Source organism: Chrysemys picta, chromosome 5 (genome assembly GCF_011386835.1).
Source record: "Chrysemys picta bellii isolate R12L10 chromosome 5, ASM1138683v2, whole genome shotgun sequence".
NCBI lineage: Eukaryota > Metazoa > Chordata > Testudines > Emydidae > Chrysemys > Chrysemys picta.
In genome coordinates this window covers 29,207,845-29,227,680 of record NC_088795.1, presented here as the reverse complement: position 1 = coordinate 29,227,680, position 19,836 = coordinate 29,207,845, and the positions used below count along the sequence as shown (strand labels likewise).

The 19,836-nt window shown below is 44.2% G+C and overlaps 2 protein-coding genes across 20 annotated transcripts in view; one reads left to right on the top strand and one right to left on the bottom strand.

Moving 5' to 3' along the window:
- Positions 1–19,836, bottom strand: part of LOC135983898 (general transcription factor II-I repeat domain-containing protein 2A-like) — a 984,084-nt gene that overhangs the window by 532,615 nt on the left and 431,633 nt on the right. The window lies entirely within an intron of this gene.
- The window catches only part of EMCN (endomucin), a 112,354-nt gene that overhangs the window by 62,450 nt on the left and 30,068 nt on the right, over positions 1–19,836 (top strand). For 18 of the 19 annotated variants that reach the window (XR_006176789.2, XR_010601270.1, XR_010601268.1 and 15 more), the window contains 2 exons: positions 889–957; positions 16,729–16,758. Coding sequence is in view for 6 of the 19 variants with exons in the window: in XM_065596175.1 (XP_065452247.1) it covers positions 889–957; positions 16,729–16,758 (99 nt within the window). In the remaining 13 variants the exon portion in view is untranslated. The remainder of the gene's footprint in view (positions 1–888; positions 958–16,728; positions 16,759–19,836) is intronic. The other variant, XR_010601271.1, reaches the window with a different exon arrangement.

Genomic DNA, 19,836 nt, shown 5'->3' with positions numbered 1-19,836 from the left:
CTGAGGATTTTGATGTTGCACTATGCCCTAGTGGATAGAGCACTGGACTGGAACTCGGGAGACCTGGTTCTTACCATTCGCCTGCTGGGTAACCTTGGAAAAGTCACTTCCTTGCTCTGTGCCTCAGATTCCTCATCTGTTAAATGGGGATAATGATGCTGACTTCCTTTATAACGTGCTTTTGAGTTGTGCTGATAAGAGCTGGGTTTTATTCACATCTGCAAGCAGCTGCATGTGCTGTTGACTATAGGTGCGAAATTAGAGGCCTGAGTAAATCCTCTTAGAAAATTTGGTCCTCTGTGTGTGTATGTGTAAGGTATAAGCTCCACAGAAATCACTTCGTTTTCCACTTAAAATCTCTTACGGGAAATAGAAAGATTTTGACTGGAAATGCACACTGTTTCTTTTGGCCTGAAAGATGCTTAACCAAAGTAGCCTCAATTTTTGAAGTGTGTCTATGAATTACTAAGATGGTTGACTATACATCATTTTTTACACACAGATAATTTTGGTTTTGATGTTCTCTACACTTCACAATCATTTTTGACTTATCTGATGTGGTTCTAATATCAAAACTAGTTAGCTAGCAGCCTGTGGGGAGGGAAATTAAGAGCACTATGTGGAAAAACTGAAATGTATGTGGATTGTATATAAGATAAGTGGTAATTCACCCTGAGATCAAGAGAGGATATATGTAAAATTTCAGTTCATTAAAAGAAAATGAAGGGCTGTTGGACACAAGTAGTAGGCAAAACCTGATGCTCAGACAGCAGATTTACCAGAACAGCTCCAGTTTTCCCCCCTTGCTTTCCTGCTGATTATTCCTTTGACAAATATGCGTTGAGAACAGTGGTTAACATACTGTCATTTATCCTACCAAAATATCAGCAGGGAAAACTGAATCACTGCCAGGGAGTTCTGTGATGGCAGCATCAGACTCCACTAGGATGACGGCTGGTAAGGCATCCCTTTAAAATCTTATTTATAATCAACTGTTGACAACAGACCCCTTAAACAATGATGTGACTCTGTTTTACAGCAGCAACCTGCTTTCTCTGCTGTGATGCTTTGCTGTGAATGCAGCATCCTCCTGTTAAGCATGCAGAAATCTTTTCTGCAGCCGGCGGAATAGGCACATAATGAATTACTGCAGTGATGTGTCAGTGGGAAGGGCAGATCTGGATCACTGAGTGCCCAAGAGGAACCAGCAGGGGATTCTATTACAGAACACTGGCATTGTAATAAGCAGAGAACTCAGATTTACACTGTCTCCTTCTACTTCCTACATCAAATTAAGTCTCTTGAAGATCTGAGTTATGGGTTTTATCAAAACCCAAATCTCTAGCAGGCTCAGTGCAGCTCTTCCATTTATAAGCACTGGCTATATCTGAATGAGTCAGCCTCTTTAGAGAATTGACACCAGAACTGCTCCATCTACTTAGGAGATCCAAATACTGTGTATTAGACACAAGGCTTAGATACTACTGAAGGCCCCAAATCAGTTGTTGAGATTTAACTGTAAAGGATAGAATTACAGATAGAATTAAGAGAATCTCCGCATTAGGTTGCCTCTTTAAGCTCACATGGAGTCCAATGCAGAGGGCCTGTGCACAACTTTGTGCCCACTTCAGCCCTCAATATAGGGCTTAAGGGCCTGATCCAAAGCCCATTGAAGTTAATGGGATTCTTTCTAAATAACTGCAATGGGCTTTACATCAGGTTTTAAGTAAGGCATAAGTAGTACTGTTACCCCTTCTGACTAGGGATGTAAATATTGTTTAAATAGCTAACTATTTAAACGATAAAAATTATACCATTTAACTGGTTAACCGATTAAAGGGAGAGGGGCTGGAGCTGCTCCAGCCGGCACGCCGGGGTTTAACATTTAGGGTGGGTTAATGGTAAGACTAACACTTACCGGATAACAGTTTAACCATTTGATATTTTACATCCCTACTTCTGACCTGAGCAGCTAGCCAAAAACTCAGGGTCTAATAGGTCTTTCCAGTTCAGAGGAAAAATTGGTGACACTAAGGCCTGATCTACATTAGGAACTTACATCGGCATAGCTACATCTTTCAGGGGTGTGAAAATCCACGTCCCTGAAAGATGTAGCTAGACTGACCTAACCCCCGGTGTAGACAGTGCTAGGTCAACAAAGGAATTCTTCCATTGTCCTAGCTACCACCTCTCGGGGAGGTGGATTACCTATGCCAATGCAAATACCCCTCCCATCGGCATAAGTACTGTCCATGCTGAAATGCTACAGTGGCGCAGCTGCAGTGTTTTGAATGTAAATATACCCAACACACGCACATACTTACCCAGACAATGCTCAGCAAAACACCTCTGCCCAAAACTCCTGGGCAGGATGAGAACCACTTTTGTCTTGGGTGGAGGGAGCTTGTGATTAACTTATCCTGACAGTATTGGCAATTGAAGGGTGTGTTCATGCCCAATCTCAAGGAGCTTTTAACTCTGTTTCACCCAGCTCATAACAGTACCTTGGCCATCCCTCTGTACAGGACGGAATTTCGCCCACGCTGAATAAATTGTATCAAAAAAGATAAATGAAGATTATGTTCTCTCACTGATCCTCCACTGTGGAATATACATGTTCCCCAGAACAATCTGTTCTCACAGCAACTAAATATGAGTAGAGTACTTAGACCTGGGTTGCTGCCAGTAGGGAGGTGACTCTTGGAGCATGTGCTCCCTGTGGGATTACAGCCATATGTGGGCCCTGGAGCCATCCTTAGCTAAATAGGCAAGTGGACTGCATGTCGCTGTAACCCCAAAACAACTGGCTGGTGTGGAGGTTTCATCTTTGAATCATTAGGTACTGGCCATGGCTGAAGGTAGATGACAGACTAGATGGACAGTGGTTTGTTGTGGTCTGGTGAGTCTAGTGTTTCTGTCTGGTTTACATTTGCTGTCTGTTGAGGAATCACAAACTACCTATTTGGGTTTCTTTTAATGCCTACTGGTCCAAATTTTGCTATCTTTTACACCCTGTACAAGTCCACTAAAGATGATGGTTTTGCTTGCATGTAAATTAAGAGGAAAATTTGGCCCACAAACTTTAACACCAAAGATTAATGAAGAAAAAAATCATACAAGAGTCCAAGATCAATCCAGACTGCTGTCTGTAGCAGCTGTCGGCACAGTTCAAAATCAGCTCTCTTAGGCCTGGTCTACACTACGAGTTTAGGTCCAATTTAGCAGCGTTAAATCAAATTAAGCCTGGATACGTCCACAAGACGAAGCCCTTTTTTTCGATTTAAAGGGCCCTTTAAACCAGTTTCTTTACTCCACCTCCAACGAGGGGATTAGCGCTGAAATTGGCCTTTCTGGGTCGGATTTGGGGTAGTGTGGACGGAATTCGACCATATTGGCCTCCGGGAGCTATCCCAGAGTGCTTCATTGTGACCGCTCTGGACAGCACTCTCAACTCAGATGCACTGACCAGGTAGACAGGAAAAGCCCTGTGAACTTTTGAATTTCATTTCCTGTTTGCCCAGCATGGAGAGCACAGGTGACCACACAGAGCTCATCAGCTCATCAGGTAACCATGATGGAGTCCCAGGATCGCAAAAGAGCTCCAGCATGGACCGAACGGGAGGTACGGGATCTGCTCGCCATATGGGGAGACGAATCAGTGCTAGCTGAACTCCATAGCAGTAAACGAAATGGCAAAATATTAGAAAAAGTCTCAAAGGCCATGAAGGACAGAGGCCATAACAGGGACGCACAGCAGTGCTGCATGAAAATTAAAGAGCTAAGGCAAGCCTACCACAAAGCCAGAGAGGCAAACAGAAGGTCCGGGGCAGAGCCGCAGACATGCCGCTTCTACGCGGAGCTGTATGCCATGCTAGGGGGTGCAGCCACCACTACCCCAACCCTGTGCTTTGACTCCATCAATGGAGAATCACGCAACAGGGAAGCGGGTTCGGGGTACGAGGAAGATGATGATGAAGACAATGAAGATAGCTCACAGCAAGGAAGCGGAGAAACTGGTTTCCCCAACAGCCAGGATATGTTTATCACCCTGGACCTGGAATCAGTAACCCCCGGACTCACCCAAGGCGTGCTCCCAGACCCTGAGGGCACAAGGGACCTCTGGTGAGTGTACCTTTGTAAATATTACACATGATTTAAAAGCAAGCGTTTTTAATGATTAATTTGCCCTGGCTATCGTGGCCAGTACAGCTACTGGAAAAGTCTGTTAACATGTATGGGGATGGAGCTGAAATCCTCCAGGGACATCCCCAGAAAGCTCTCCTTGATGTACTCCCAAAGCCTTTGCAAAAGGTTTCTGGGGAGGGCTGCCTTATCCCGTCCGCCATGGTAGGACACTTTACCATGCCAGGCCAGTAGCATGTAGTCTGGAATCATTGCATAACAAAGCATGGCAGCGTATGGTCCCGGTGCTTGCTGGCATGCAGACAACATCCATTCCTTATCTCTCTTTGTTATCCTCAGGAGAGTGATATCATTCACGGTCACCTGGTTGAAATGGGGTGATTTTATTAAGGGGACATTCAGAGGTGCCCTTTCCTGCTTGGCTGAACAGAAATATTCCCCAATGTTAGCCACACGGTGGGGGGGAGGGGTGAAGTGATCATCCCAGAGAATTGGGTGGGCGGGGTAGGAGGGTTAGTTGGGTTTGTGCTGCATGTTAACCCGGAAACCGCAGCCCCTCCTTTTACATTGCAAACCCATTTTAAATGGCCAACCCAATGGATGCTTGGTATGGGAAATGAGGGCGCTACTGTTTGAAACCATTTCCCATGTTATGAAGGTTAAAAAAGCCAAAAGACTGTGGCTTACCATGGCTGCCTGCAAGCCGAATTCTGTTGCCTGGCTCTACATGAGTGATCTCTCACACCAAACCAGCAGGCCCTCAATATAAGAGGAAAAATGAGACCTTGTAACGAAAGCACATGTGCTGTGTAATGTGACCAGCAAAATTTAACATTAAAGAGTGTACCCATTGTTCTCTAAAATGTGTCTTTTTTAACCACCTTTCCCTTCTCCTCCACCAGCTGCAAATGTTTCTAGTGAAGATTAGAAGGAGAAAACGGCGGACTCGGGATGATATGTTCTCGGAGCTCCAGATGTCCTCCCATGCTGACAGAGCACAGCAGAATGTGTGGAGGCAGTCAATGTCAGAGTGCAGAAAAGCACAATATGAACGAGAGGAGAGGTGGCGAGCTGAATCGCGGGCTGAAGAGAGCAAGTGGTGGGCTGAAGAGGATAGGTGGCGTCAGATTGCTGACAGAAGGCAAGAGTCGATGCTCCGGCTGCTGGAGCATCAAACTGATATGCTCCAGCGTATGGTTGAGCTGCAGGAAAGGCAGCAGGAGCAGAGACCACCGCTACAGCCCCTGTGTAACCAACAGCCCTCCTCCCCAAGTTCCATAGCCTCCTCAACCAGGCACCCAAGAATGCAGTGGAGGGGCCTCCGGCCATCCGGCCACTCCACCCCAGATGATTGCCCAAGCATCAGAAGGCTGGCCTTCAATAAGAGTTAAAGTTTTAAAGTTTTAAACTGCAGTGTGTCCTTGTCCTTCATTCCTCCCCCACCCCTCCCGGGCTACCTTGGCAGTTATCCCCCTAGTTGTGTGATGAATTAATAAAGAATGCATGAATGTGAAGTAACAATGACTTTATTGCCTCTGCAAGCGGTGCTCAAAGGGGGGAGGGGAGGGTGGTTAGCTTACAGGGAAGTAGAGTGAACCCGGAGGGGGGGGCGGTTCATCAAGGAGAAACAAACAGAAGTTTCACACCGTAGCCTGGCCAGTCACAAAACGGGTTTTCAAAGCTTCTCTGATGCACACCGTTGCTGTACTCTTCTAACCGCCCTGGTGTCTGGCTGCGCATAATCAGCGGCCAGGCGATTTGCCTCAACCTCCCACCTGCCATAAATGTCTCCCCCTTACTCTCACAGATATTGTGGAGTGCACAGCAAGCAGCAATAACAATGGGGATATTGGTTTCGCTGAGGTCTATCCGAGTCAGTAAACTGCGCCAGCGCACTTTTAAAGGTCCAAATGCACATTCTACCACCATTCTGCACTTGCTCAGCCTATAGTTGAACAGGTCCTGACTACTGTCCAGGCTGCCTGTGTATGGCCTCATGAGCCATGGCATTAAGGGGTAGGCTGGGTCCCCAAGGATAACTATAGGCATTTCAACATCCCCAACGGTTATTTTCTGGTCCGGGAAGAAAGTTCGTTCCTTCCAGCTTTTGAAACAGACCAGAGTTCCTGAAGACGCGAGCATCATGTACCTTTCCCGGCCATCCCACGTTGATGTTAGTGAAATGTCCCTTGTGATCCACCAGGGCTTGCAGCAGCATTGAAAAGTACCCTTTTCGGTTTATGTACTCGGTGGCTTGGTGCTCCGGTGACAAGATAGGGATATGGGTTCCGTCTATTGCCCAACCACAGTTAGGGAATCCCATTGCAGCAAAGCCATCCACTATGACCTGCACATTTCCAGAGTCACTACCCTTGATATCAGCAGGTCTTTGATTGCGTTGGCTACTTGGATCACAGCAGCCCCCACCATAGATTTGCCCACTCCAAATTGATTCACGACTGACCGGTAGCTGTCTGGCGTTGCAAGCTTCCACAGGGCTATCGCCACTCGCTTCTCAACTGTGAGGGCTGCTCTCATCCTGATATTCTGGTACTTCAGGGCAGGGGAAAACAAGTCACAAAGTTCCATGAAAGTGCCCTTACACATGTGAAAGTTTTGCAGCCACTGGGAATCGTCCCACACCTGCAACACGATGTGGTCCCATCAGTCTGTGCTTATTTCCCGGGCCCAGAATCGGCGTTCCATGGCATGAACCTGCCCCAGTAACACCATGATTTGCACATTGCTGGGGCCCGTACTTTGTGAGAGGTCTAATTCCATGTCAATTTCTTCATCACTCTCTGCAATCGCCTCCTCGCCTGGTTTTGCTTTGGCATGTTCTGGCTCTGCATATACTCCAGGACAATGCATGGTGTTCATAGTGCTCATAATTGCCGCGGTGACCTGAGCGGGCTCCATGATCCCAGTGCTATGGCGTCTGGGCTGAAAAAAGGCACGAAACTATTGTCTGACGGAAGGAGGGAGGGGCGAGTGACGACATGGCTTACAGGGAATTAAAATCAACAAAGGTGGCTGTGCATCAGGGAGAAACACAAACAACTGTCTCACAGAATGGCCCCCCCCCAAAGATTGAATTCAAAACCCTGGGTTTAGCAGGCCATTGATTTCACGGAGGGAGGGGGAAGCAAATGAATACAGAACAAATCTGGTCCATCTATCTTTTACATCTTAGGCTGGCAGCAGACAGTGCAGCATGACTGATAGCCATCAGCATCTTCTGGGTGCTTGGCAGAAAATGGTGCATTACGACTGCTAGCCATCATTGTCAAGACGGTGCAATAGGACTGCCGGCAGGACTGAGTCTCCAGGCGACAAAGCATGTCTGCCCAGGCGCCTCTGACCGAACTCACTGAGGAGTACGACAATGATGGATACCAATCGTATTACACCATCTACTGCCAAAAGGCAAGGAGCTCCTGCTGTATAGCAATGCAGTCCCACATCTGCCGGCACCCAGATGACATATGGTGACGCTGAGCTGAGCTGAGCTGAGCGGGCTCCATGCTTGCTGTGGTATGTTGTCTGCACAGGTAACCCAGGAAAAAAGGTGCGAAACGATTGTCTGCCGTTGCTCTCACGGGGGGGAGGGGGCTGATGACATGTACCCAGAATGCCCCGCGACACTGTTTTTGCCTCATCAGGCATTGGGATCTCAACCCAGAATTCCAATGGGTGGTGGAGACTGCGGGAACTGTGGATAGCTACCCACAGTGCAACGCTCCAGAAGTAGACGCTAGCCTCGGTACTGTGGACGCGGTCCGCCGACTTAATGAACTTAGAGCATTTTATGTGGACACACACACAATCAACTGTATAAAAACGATTTCTATAAAACCGGCTTCTATAAATTCAACCTAATTTCGTAGTGTAGACATACCCTTAGAGGCGAGCAGACACTATTACCTAACCTTATACACTTCCATCAGAAAATGGTTCTAACTCAGACTAGATTCTCCAAGAAATATAACAGCTGATGTGAGCTCCAGCTTAACACAGATGCATATGTTTCAGATCTCAGCAACCCTTCAGCATCTGTTCAAAGCAGATGGATCACCACATAGATGGATGCTAGGAACTGATCTGCTAAAAGTTGTTTAACTGTAGCTTTGGAGATGAGTGCTGCTAGCTTTCCATAGTACCTACTGCAGAGTAAGATGTAAGAGCCACCACTTGCTCTCTTTCCTTGGAAATGGGAAAGTCCTATCCTTTGAGCGGCTGATAAAACTTTATTAAAAATGATGGCAAACTGATAATGAAAACTGGAAAGTGACACTGGATTTTCAAATTGCAACAAAATATGGATGAAATCTTGAACTTTGGCTAGAGATGGAGGAGTGGTAGTATTTGCCAGGAAGAGTAGCTAACACCTTTGAGCTCTCCCATAAATGGCTTATTCTCTGGTTGGAGCCCTATCAAGTATATCTGTTGAGAGAGATGCATCAACTGAGCATGAAACTAAGTTATGAGCCCATTGTAGCTCTTTGATGTGATTAGATTAAACACGATGAACTTCATTCACCACTGCATTATTCCTGTCTTATTCCAGTGTGACTCTGCTATACACGGGTATAAAACTGGAGTAAACACACAGTACTTCATCTTGTCCAATGTTTCTATACAATGAAATATTTACGTGGTCACTAAAAGAAAATGTATAATCATCAACCTTTTAGCAAGGATGTTTTTGGTCATTTTTAAAGGACCTTATCCAAGGTCCATTGAAATCCCTGGGAGTCTTCATTAATTTCAGTGGGTTTCAGTTTACTCCCCATGTAAGTATTCTCACACTTCTTATCAAACTGTCTGTACTGGGCTATCTTGATTATCACTTAAAAAGTTTTTTTTCTCTTACTTAATTGGCCTCTCAGAGTTGGTAAGACAACTCCCACCTTTTCATGCTCTCTGTATGTGTATATATATCTCCTCAATATATATTCCATTCTATGCAGCCGAAGAAGTGGGCCGTAGCCCACGAAAGCTTATGCTCAAATAAGTTTGTTAGTCTCTAAGGTGCCACAAGTACTCCTGTTCTTTTAACAATTATGTGAATTTACAGTTAATAATCTAGTGCCCCTCTAGTGCTAAAACAAATGCTGTTTATCTCATTGAGAAGCTGAGGGTCTCCATTTCCAGTGATATAAGGCTTCAGGCCCCCATTCTCCAATAGGGGCCAGACTCTCTGGTTGGACTACATCTCCCATAATGTACTGTTGCAGTTCAAGCAAATGGGAGACTGCAATGCATCATGGGCAATGTAGTCTAACCCAGGAGAATGGGCAGTTCAGGTGGACAAACATAATATCAAATTGATCCAAAATAAAATATTAAGATTTGGTCTGACCAACCAAAATAGTTTGATTTAGCTTTACTCAACTTGAAACAAAATATTTGTTGTTTTGATTTTTCCCAACAGGACATGGAACAAATTTCTGCAAACTTGAAATTTTCCCATTGAAAGTATTTTTGCAGAAACTACATTTTCTTCATGGCTTCCAGCTAGCTCTCCCAGAAAGCTTAGGCAGTGGGAGGCGCATCTGAGAGAGTTGGAAAGCAGCTGAAATGAGTGGGGGAGCCTATATAAAAACTTCAAGGAATATCAGAGACCAATAATACTGTAATGTAATGACTAAAGTAGATTGAAACAGCCAACCCAGGAGGATGAGGGCTCTGTGATAGTTCTGCTTACCCAAGCCAGCAAGAGGCAGGGGAGCTCCCACCGGCTTTTAGCAAAAGAGAGCAAGCTGCATTCTTGCCCCCACTTGCACACATTCGCCTTACTTTAACCCTTCCTCATAATATACATATTAATAGACAAATGGTACATTCTGAGATGGCTCCAGCTGAGCAAATGAGCAAACACTGCTATTTATTCTTCTGTTTTTAAGCAGATGAAGGATATTTATGGGGTGGATTAGAATCCAGTTGAATATGAGCAATACTAGATAGTGTGCCATTTTATTTTTTTATTTTAAACAACAAAGGATGCATGAGATGGTTCATGAAGGATTCATGGACTCCGTAGGTTAAGGCAATATGAGGGTAGATCTATCAAGCAGGATGTTAGGATTAAGTGATCCCTACTATAGGCTGATTTAAGCTATAGTCAAATGAATTGACCCCCTACAACTATGGGTATCTTCATTGTACAGATCAGACCAAATCCCACTCACTTAAATCACAGGAGTAATCTCCCTAAAGCCAACAGGACAGCTCATGCGAGTGAGGCCACAAGGGTTTGATCCTTCATGTACACAAGCAAACAACTATATAGAAACTCTGACCAGAGTTTTTATCTTCATGCTACTGCAGTGGCTGCAGCTTCTGAGCAACAAGATGCATGTGACAATCAATTGAGGAGATTGGGACATGTCAAATGTGGCAAAGTTTTGTTTTACATAATTATAGATCTAGACAGAAAAGTATGGTCAGTCCAATGAGGAATTTATAAGACTCTCTGTTCTACTCTGATTTATATTGCAATAATCCCCTCTGAGAAATCTGCCAGGTTTGTATTTTAAGCATTTGTTTTGCTTGTGTATCAGTTTCATGTGGCTGCCCTCCAAAATTGAAGAAGTAAACTACAGGCTATTGAGGCTATTTAGGTAGAGGACCTTTGAGAATACAATGGAAGGAGGTTAGTTATTGGTCTCTTTCACCATCTGTCAATCCTCTAACCATCTCTGAATTGATTGAGTCAGGTATTTTCAAACCAAACTGTGGTCAGTTGTGCCAAAAAAATTGTTTTGTTCACCACCCAACAAGGATTTAGTGCAGCCAATGTTGTACACTTCACTTTTCAATGATGAATCTGGAAGTCTTCCCAGATTATTTATACAGAGCATCTGCCCCTCTAACTTACAGCCCTAAAGGATGAGGTTGACTAGGAACAGACAGAACAACTACAGAATCTGTTACTCCTGCCTTTCTTCCCATCTCTCTTTCTGTAAAACAGCTGTGCATGACCCACCTCCAAACACCTATCTGTTGGCTGGATATTTAGAGAATACAAACTGAAAACATTTACTGTGTTGGCCGCCTGAACATGTGGGTTTATATACCACTGCTGAGCCACCTCCAGAACAAACAGGCCAGTTGTTTGACTGGATACTTGAGATGGAAGGAAAAGAGAGAGGGTAGGGATCCCAGATCCCAATCCTTTTTCCCCCCCCTTCTCTTCATTAGTCTCTATTTTCTTTTTTCTATTTTGGTAGACTGCAGATTACATCTGGAAAAGATACTTCATACTTGTGCAGCTTTAATAATGGTCATAAGTTAGGTGACTTTTGTAATCCCCAGATAAGATGGGCTGCTAAAGTGGGTAGTATCCCTTTAAATAGTTTGAGAGTCCTCTAATGGCCTTCACGGTCTGTCTCTAAAGTGACCAGAGATCTGTCAGAACAGCAGTGTGCATTATTCATAGATTCCAAAGCCAGAAGGGACCATTGTGATTATCTAGTCTGACCTCCCACATAGCACAGATCAAAGAACTTCCCCCAAAATAATTCCGAGAATGTGTCTTTTAGAAAAACATCTGATCTCGATTTAAAAATTGCCAGTGAAGGAGAATCCACCACGGCCGTTGATAAGTTGTTCCAATGGTTAATTAAGCTCATTTAAAAAAAAAAACACGTCTTCCAGTCTGAATTTGTCTAGTTTCAACTTTCAGCCATTAGATCATGTTATACCTTTCTCTGGTAGACTGAAGAGCCCATTGTTAAATATTTGTTTCCCAGGTAGATACTTACCAGACTGTAATCAAGTCAGGGCTGCCCAGAGGGAAGGGCAAGTGAGGCAATTTGCCCCGGGCCCCACAGGGGCCCCATGAGCCCTGGCCCGGTGGCGATCCGGGTCTTTGGTGGCGGGGGGCCCTTCAGTGCTGCTGAAGACGCGAAGCGACTGAAGGGCCCCCTGCCGCCGAAATGCCCCGCGAGCCCTGGCCCGGCAGCGGTCCGGGACTTCGGCGGCATTTCGGCGGCGGGGGGCCCTTCAGTGCTGCCGAAGACGCGGAGCGAATGAAGGGTCCCTCGCCGCCGAAATGCCACCGAAGACCCCCTGAATCCTCTGGGCGACCCTGAATAAAGTCACCCCTTAACCATCTCTGTGTTAAGCTAAATAGATAGAGCCTGGTGCCCAGGCAGCATGCAGCAGAGATCTTTGTGATGGATCTCAAGGTTCCAACCTTTCTGCTGAACCCTGTGGGTGTCAATATGAGGCCACATGATGGGATTTCTCTTTTTTTCAAGTTGCTTTTTTAAAAACCTAGGAAATTACACACAAAAACTGCATATGTACAAGGAGGCCAAATTAAGGTTGTATTTCCTGACTCCTGTGTGCTAGGCTTTGCAACTTTAGTAATGTTCTTTTAAAGTAGGGTTTAAAAGATCTGTATGTTTATTTTGATCCCACTCTTCCCATATGATTCCTTCATACTACATTTGTGATGTAGAGACAAACACACAACAGCAGTCATTCTATGTTTTAGGGAGCATATTCTGGCTACTAATACTAATGTTTATAACCAATAGCACTTAGGTAGTGTTTCAGACATTAGGTAAATAAATCTCACACTGCTTGTATGGTAAGTAATATCTTCATTTTATAGAGGGGCAGTGTAGAACACCAGAGGATGAGTGAAGTGTTCAAGATTACAATTGGAGTAATTCACCATTATGCAGAGGGCCAGCACATGGGCAAAAGTGACTTTACACACCTCTAGGATTCTGGTCTGCTCCAGGGGCTGATTTAGCCCCTGGTATCAATTAGAGTAGCCAGAGGGCTGCTCTGAATTATGGCAGCTTTCCCTCAAGCAGCATTTGGGCTGCTTCACCATCCAGAAAAGCTGGAGTGCCGAGCACGTGCCAGTCTCTCTTGCAGAGTTGTAGTCTACCTCTCTTTACAGATTCCCCCAAAATAAAATCAGAGAACTGCAGTCCCCACTATCATCCTGCAACGAAAGAGCCCTACAAAAATAGACAGGCCTTTCACTAGACACAATATTGCCTGGTTCTGTCAGACAATTGGAGGAAGAGAATTCCAGAGCTCAGAGCTCACCAGAGCCCTGCCTTTGAACCCCAAACAATCCTAGTTAGAGGCTGTTAGCAAAAACATCCTAGCTTCTCTCAACTGCCAGGGTAGCACATGAGGAAAGAGGCAGATTCTAAGGAAGCCAGGCAAACTCATGTAGGACTTTTATGATCAAAATTTAACACATTGAATTGCACCCAGGTGCAAAGTGGAAGATTCTAAAAGCTTTGGAGAACAGCTGCTATCTGGTTGTTAAGGAGTCTTTGTGGCACTTTAGAGACTAACAAATTTATTTGGGCATAAGCTTTCATGGGATAAAACCCACTTCATCAGATACATGGAGTGAAAAATACAGTAAATAATATAAATATTACAGCACATGAAAAGATGAGAGTTGCCTTATCAAGTGGGGGGGGGGAGGTCACTGCTAACAAGGTCAATTCAATTAAGGTGGAAGTGGCCCATTCTCAACAGTTGACAAGAAGGGGTGAATATCAAGAGAGGGAAAATTACTTTTGTAGTGCTAACGAGGCCAATGCAATCAAGGTGGACGTTGCCCATTTCCAACAGTTGACAAAAAGGTGTGAGAATCAGCAAAGGGAAAATTACTTTTTGTAGTGACCCATCCACTCCCAGTCTTTATTCAGGCCTAATTTAACGGTGTCCTGTTTGCAAATTAATTCCAGTTCTGCCATTTCTCGTTGAAGTCTGTTTCTGAAGTTTTTTTGTTGAAGAATTGCCACTTTTAAGTCTGTTATTGAGTGTCCAGGGAGATTGAAGTGTTCTCCTACTGGTTTTTGAATGTTACAATTCTTGATGTCTTATTTGTGTCCATTTATTCTTTTGTGTTGAGACTGTCCGGTTTGGCCAATGTACATGGCAGAGGGGCATTGCTGGTACCTGATGGCATTTATCACATTGGTAGATGTGCAGGTGAATGAGCCCCTGATGGTGTGGCTGATGTGGTTCGGTCCTATGATGGTGTCCCTTGAATAGATATGCAGACAGAGTTGGCAACGCAGTTTGTTACAGGGACTGGTTCCTGGGTTAGTGTTTCTGTTCTGTGGTGTGTAGTTGCTGGTATTTGCTTCAGGTTGGGGGGCTGTCTGTAAGTGAGGACTGGTTGTTGTTTTTCACACCACTAATTTATCAAGCCTCACATCCTGCACCAGCTGTAGCTTCTGAATATTTGTTAAAGGTAGCCCCCTTTCAATAAGCCAGTTTGAAGACCACCAAGACAAGGATGATGACAATGAGGTGCACACCAGATAGAAACAGTCACAGTCAGCTAGCCCATGTTGGGGAAGCCTGTGTCACACTGAAGGTCAGCATTCCACTGCCAGTATATAAAAGGGGAGAGTTTCAAAGAAGAGTTTGGTGCCCAACTCCCATTGACTTGCACAATGCACATGTGAGAGGGTTTAACAGTGTGTCATAAAGACCACGGTTGGGTGTGATGACAATCTGTGGCTCCAAATCTGAAATATTCATTAGCTTTCTTAATTTCCAAAGATGTTCTAGTCTAGACATGGCACAGCAGCGTTCTAACAAGAATAGGAATTACTGTACCGCACAATTACTGGAGTAAATGTTGCATCTGACAGTAATAGGTTAGTAAGCATTATGCATGATGCATTTTAAGGTCCATTTCTTCTTCATTAATGATGCACATTACTCCTGCTGCTCTGCAGACTACTAGCCAAAATCACTAAGATAATTAATGAATATCCATTTTTTAAAGGGTTTGTGACACTTGAGGGTCTGAGGTAACTCGTTACCTGTCACAATGAGGCACTGAAAACACTTGAGATGTTTGCTAGTTAAATGCCAGCTATCTACTGAAAGGCACATACTCAATTTGTAGTCTCAGAACTTTTTAGGAATATATTAGTTGCAGCAAATAGGCCCGTGGCTATAGCCAAATGGCACATAGCACCAGTGGCTTTACACTTCTCTGATCCTGCTGATGCTGTGCAAGGTCACTTCCACCCCCACCCAGTCCCATAAGCATAGGAGATCTGTTATTGTCACACCAGCTAGGAGTCAGTTAGCAGTTATGGAGAGGATGGGGCAAGGAAGAACGAGGGTTACAGCAATATGGTCACATAAGATGGTCAGAGGTGGACAGGAGCTCTTACATCACTGAGAACATAATGATTAAACTCTTACTGCTCTTGCTCTTAGGCTAAGATTAAGCAATTAGAACTGTTTTCTTTTTTTTTAAAAAACTGCATTGTTCACAGTGCCTAATATTATCTTCTAAAAACAAGTCTGAGGGCTAAATCTTCTGAGGAACAGAGCAGACTGAAAGCCCTCAGCAGCTCCATACCGTGCTGGTTCATAACATGGCTAGAAAGCAGAGTCGCTGGGCCCAGGAGGGGCAAGTATTGCTGTTTCTAAAAGTTTCACTACGCAGATTGTAGGTAGCAGAAACATAGAGGAAGAAGTGGGGGACAAAAGTGAAGGTGGGGGCTATTTGTTTTTTATTTAGATACTAAGAATCGTGTGGCAACTTATAGACTAACAGATGTATTGGAGCATAAGCTTCCGTGGGTGAATACCCACTTCGTCAGACGCATGTAATGGCTACCCCTCTGATATTTAGATACTGTTCTTTTTCAAATGTACATGCTTTTATATTTTGCTTCCCCTTTTTTGCTACTGCTCCAGTGTATTCTGTTGCAATACAGACTTAACCTGAAAGACAGGTTGTAACAGGGTAATTCTAACAATAAGTAACCTCCGTGTATTCTGAACAACTTTGCGCTAAGGATCTAAACTCTCTTAAAACAAGAGGTTGAAATTCACACCCTGTACTATGGGTGAATCCAAAGCCTATGTACTACTTAAATCCTCAAAATAGGCCTGGTGCTGGCCTCTGCATAGGGTGAATTTCATCCTTAGGGAAATCTTACCTACCCCCATGTATCTTCTGGGCCCCACATGAATTCTTTGTAGAATCCATTGGTCTGACCAGAGCTCCCTTTGCTGAGTCTTGAAAGAAGAGAGAAGCTATCATATTGAACAGAATCGAAGAGAGTCACAAAGTAGCCAAACCTTACATCTCAGCACTGCTTTGTGTTACTGCAGTGATCATGGTGATGTGGACCCATGATGCTGCACAAATAGCAATGCAATACTGGGAGAGTCTACTCCAATTACTTTGTAGCTCACGCCCATGCCATTCACTGAATAAGTGGCTATCTAGCTCCTCATGGATAAGTCCTACTGATTTAGTATCTTTCTAGTTGTAGCTTTCTAACCATCATGCAAAAAAGCTTCACCCTTAGTGAAAAATGTTCACTGCAGCTGGGACGGGCATTAAATTTAAAACCTGTTCCTCCATCATATAACAAAGAGTTTTTAAATGCAAAACTTTTTCAAACAAAGTAAGTTTCAAATTCTTTAAAGCAACACCAGCTTTTGGGGTTTAATAGTTTCTAAGGCATGCAAGCAGTTTCCTCCAAGTATCTGCACAGTACAGTGCCCCTAATCTTAAAGCAACTGCTAACCATAGTGTTCTTTTTGTCTTTTTTATAGGCTCCCACTGGACATCAACATTAACACCAAGTAAGAGTGAGAAAAGGACCTAGTCCTTACACGTTCATTAAAGGGAATTGAATGCAGGGAGGGGAGAACCGAATGACAGAGGAAGCATACATATAAAGGAAGCTCCAGGGAGAGAGAATGAGTTCGAAGTATAGCACTAAAATGGAGAGGAGACATATATTTGTTGCTTTAAGAAATAGTTTCTCCTGATAATTCAACTGAACATAATATTACAGCAGGAGACACTGAAAACATACAGGGTACAGGCACAAAATTAAAGCTATCTAAAAAGGCTAAAGAGAGATTCGGTTGCAGTGGAAAATCGATACAAGAATAAAATATTTGCCAAGATATTCTAAGATGCTTATTATAGTCACTGTTAATTCTTGTATCACTTTTCTTTTAATTAGCAAGTACTGGCAGATCTCAGGGGGCAATGGTTTTCTGTGCCAGTCGCTCAGCTAGTATTGTCCTTTCAACCGCTCTTTGGAGTTATCAGAGAGCAGGCTCTTCTGTACTCTGTTCTTTTGTCTCTTCCAGCTCTTTCTAGAACTTCCCCTCCTGTAACCAGGAGGACTAACCCTCTCCCTATACTCCAAGACTTGCATAGATCATTTTCTGTTTGTTAAACATCTTCCAAATTCACATTCAGGATGGGGAGTATAGGTGGGTGGGCCTGGTGTGGGGGAGAATTTTAGCTAATAAAACTGGTAACTGAGTACCAGTTTGTATTCCTTTACCCATTTTATCTTTTTAATAGAGATTCCTTTTAACTGTTGCAGTTTTCATTGAGAGTCTCATATATAAAAAATGCCATGTGATTTATCCTACTGGTTCCTGTAAATGGTTTATTCTTCAGTCAGTCAGTCACATAAGTGGGTGTTTCTATGCATCATTTAATGAAGTGAGCTAGAAAAAAACACAAGAATGAATTAAAATCCTTAGCTTCTCACCTGCTAGAGTTGAACACGCATGCCGAGTTCTGGGGACCACGTTTATTGTGACAAGCCTTTCTGTTTAATTTGTTTCTGTTACTGGATTTAAACAGTATCCATGATCAGTTGAATTTGTGCTTTCTGTTTGCTTGCCTAATTCTTGCTATAGCAAGTACAGGTAATGTAATGAATGTTTTGATAATATTCCTCTGAGAAATCTGAAGAGATAGCACTGAATTATGAAAGTTATTAGAATTATCTCAGGCTCTTTATGATGGCTTATGAATTCCATTCCCACATTTTCACTTCCCAGCAGACAGACACCCCAGAAGAGGTAACTTGTACTTTGCAGTGATAAGGGCCCTGGACGATGATTATCTATATTATATTATATTATAGCATTTAAAGATGCCAATCAAAATCAGGGCCCCGTTGTGCTAAGCACTGTACCAATAATGTAGTGCCCATCTTTAAAAAAGGGAAGGAGGAGGATCCGGGGAACTACAGGCCAGTCAGCCTCACCTCAGTCCCTGGAAAAATCATGGAGCAGGTCCTCAAGGAATCAATTCTGAAGCACTTAGATTAGAGGAAAGTGATCAGGAACAGTCAGCATGGATTCACCAAGGGCAAGTCATGCCTAACTACCCTAATTGCCTTCTATGAGGAGATAACTGGATCTGTGGATGAGGGGAAAGCAGTGGATGTGTTATTCCTTAACTTTAGCAAAGCTTTTGATACGGTCTCCCACAGTATTCTTGCCACCGAGTTAAAGAGGTATGGGATGGATGAATGGACTATAAGGTGGATAGAAAGCTGGCTAGATCGTCGGGCTCAACGGGTAGTGATCAATGGCTCCATGTCTAGTTGGCAGCCGGTTTCAAGTGGAGTGCCCCAGGGGTCAGTCCTGGGGCCGGTTTTGTTCAATATCTTCATTAATGATCTGGAGGATGGCGTGGACTGCACTCTCAGCAAGTTTGCAGATGACACAAACTGGGAGGAGTGATAGATACACTGGAGGGTAGGGATAGGATACAGAGGGACCTAGACAAATTAGAGGATTGTGTCAAAAGAAACCTGATGAGGTTCAACAAGGACAAGTGCAGAGTCCTGCACTTAGTACGGAAGAATCCCATGCACTGTTACAGACTAGGGACCGAATGGCTAGGAAGCAGTTCTGCAGAAAAGGACCTACGGGTTACAGTGGATGAGAAGCTGGATATGAGTCAACAGTGTGCCCTTGTTGCCAAGAAGGCTAACGGCATTTTGGGCTGTATAAGTAGGGGCATTGCCACCAGATTGAGGGACGTGATCATTCCCCTCTATTTGACATTGGTGAGGCTTCATCTGGAGTACTGTGTCCAGTTTTGGGCCCCACACTACAAGAAGGATGTGGAAAAATTGGAAAGAGTCAAGCGGAGGGCAACAAAAATGATTAGGTGGCTGGAGCACATGACTTATGAGGAGAGTCTGAGGGAACTGGGATTGTTAGGCTGCAGAAGAGAAGAATGAGGGGGGATTTGATAGCTGCTTTCAACTACCTGAAAGGGGGTTCCAAAGAGGATGGATCTAGGCTGTTCTCAGTGGTAGCAGATGACAGAACAAGGAGTAATGGTCTCAAGTTGCAGTTGGGGAGGTTTAGGTTGGATATTAGGAAAAACTTTTTCACTAGGAGGGTGGTGAAGCACTTGAATGGGTTACCTAGGGAGGTGGTGGAATCTCCTTCCTTAGAGGTTTTTAAGGTCAGGCTTGACAAAGCCCTGGCTGGGATGATTTAGTTGGAAATTGGTCCTGCTTTGAGCAGGGGGTTGGACTAGATGACCTCCTGAGGTCCCTTCCAACCCTGATATTCTATGATTCTATGATTCTATGAATAGTAAGCAATAATCCCTGCCAGAAAGCTCTTAAAATCCTAGACAAGGCAAAAATGGGATAGGAAGGGAAACAGCGAGATGAAGTGACTTTTCCAAGGTCGCAGAGCCAATATGTAGCAGAGCTGGGAATAAAATCCAGATCTCATGACTCCCAGTCTAGTTGCTTCCAACCAGACATGTTGCATGATAAACATTCCCGTGAGTACCTGTTGTTTCTAGTTATCTGGAAAATGCAACAAACCTGTAATATCCAGCAAGCCTGTAGAGAAGCAATCCTGCTCCTTCTCCTCCTC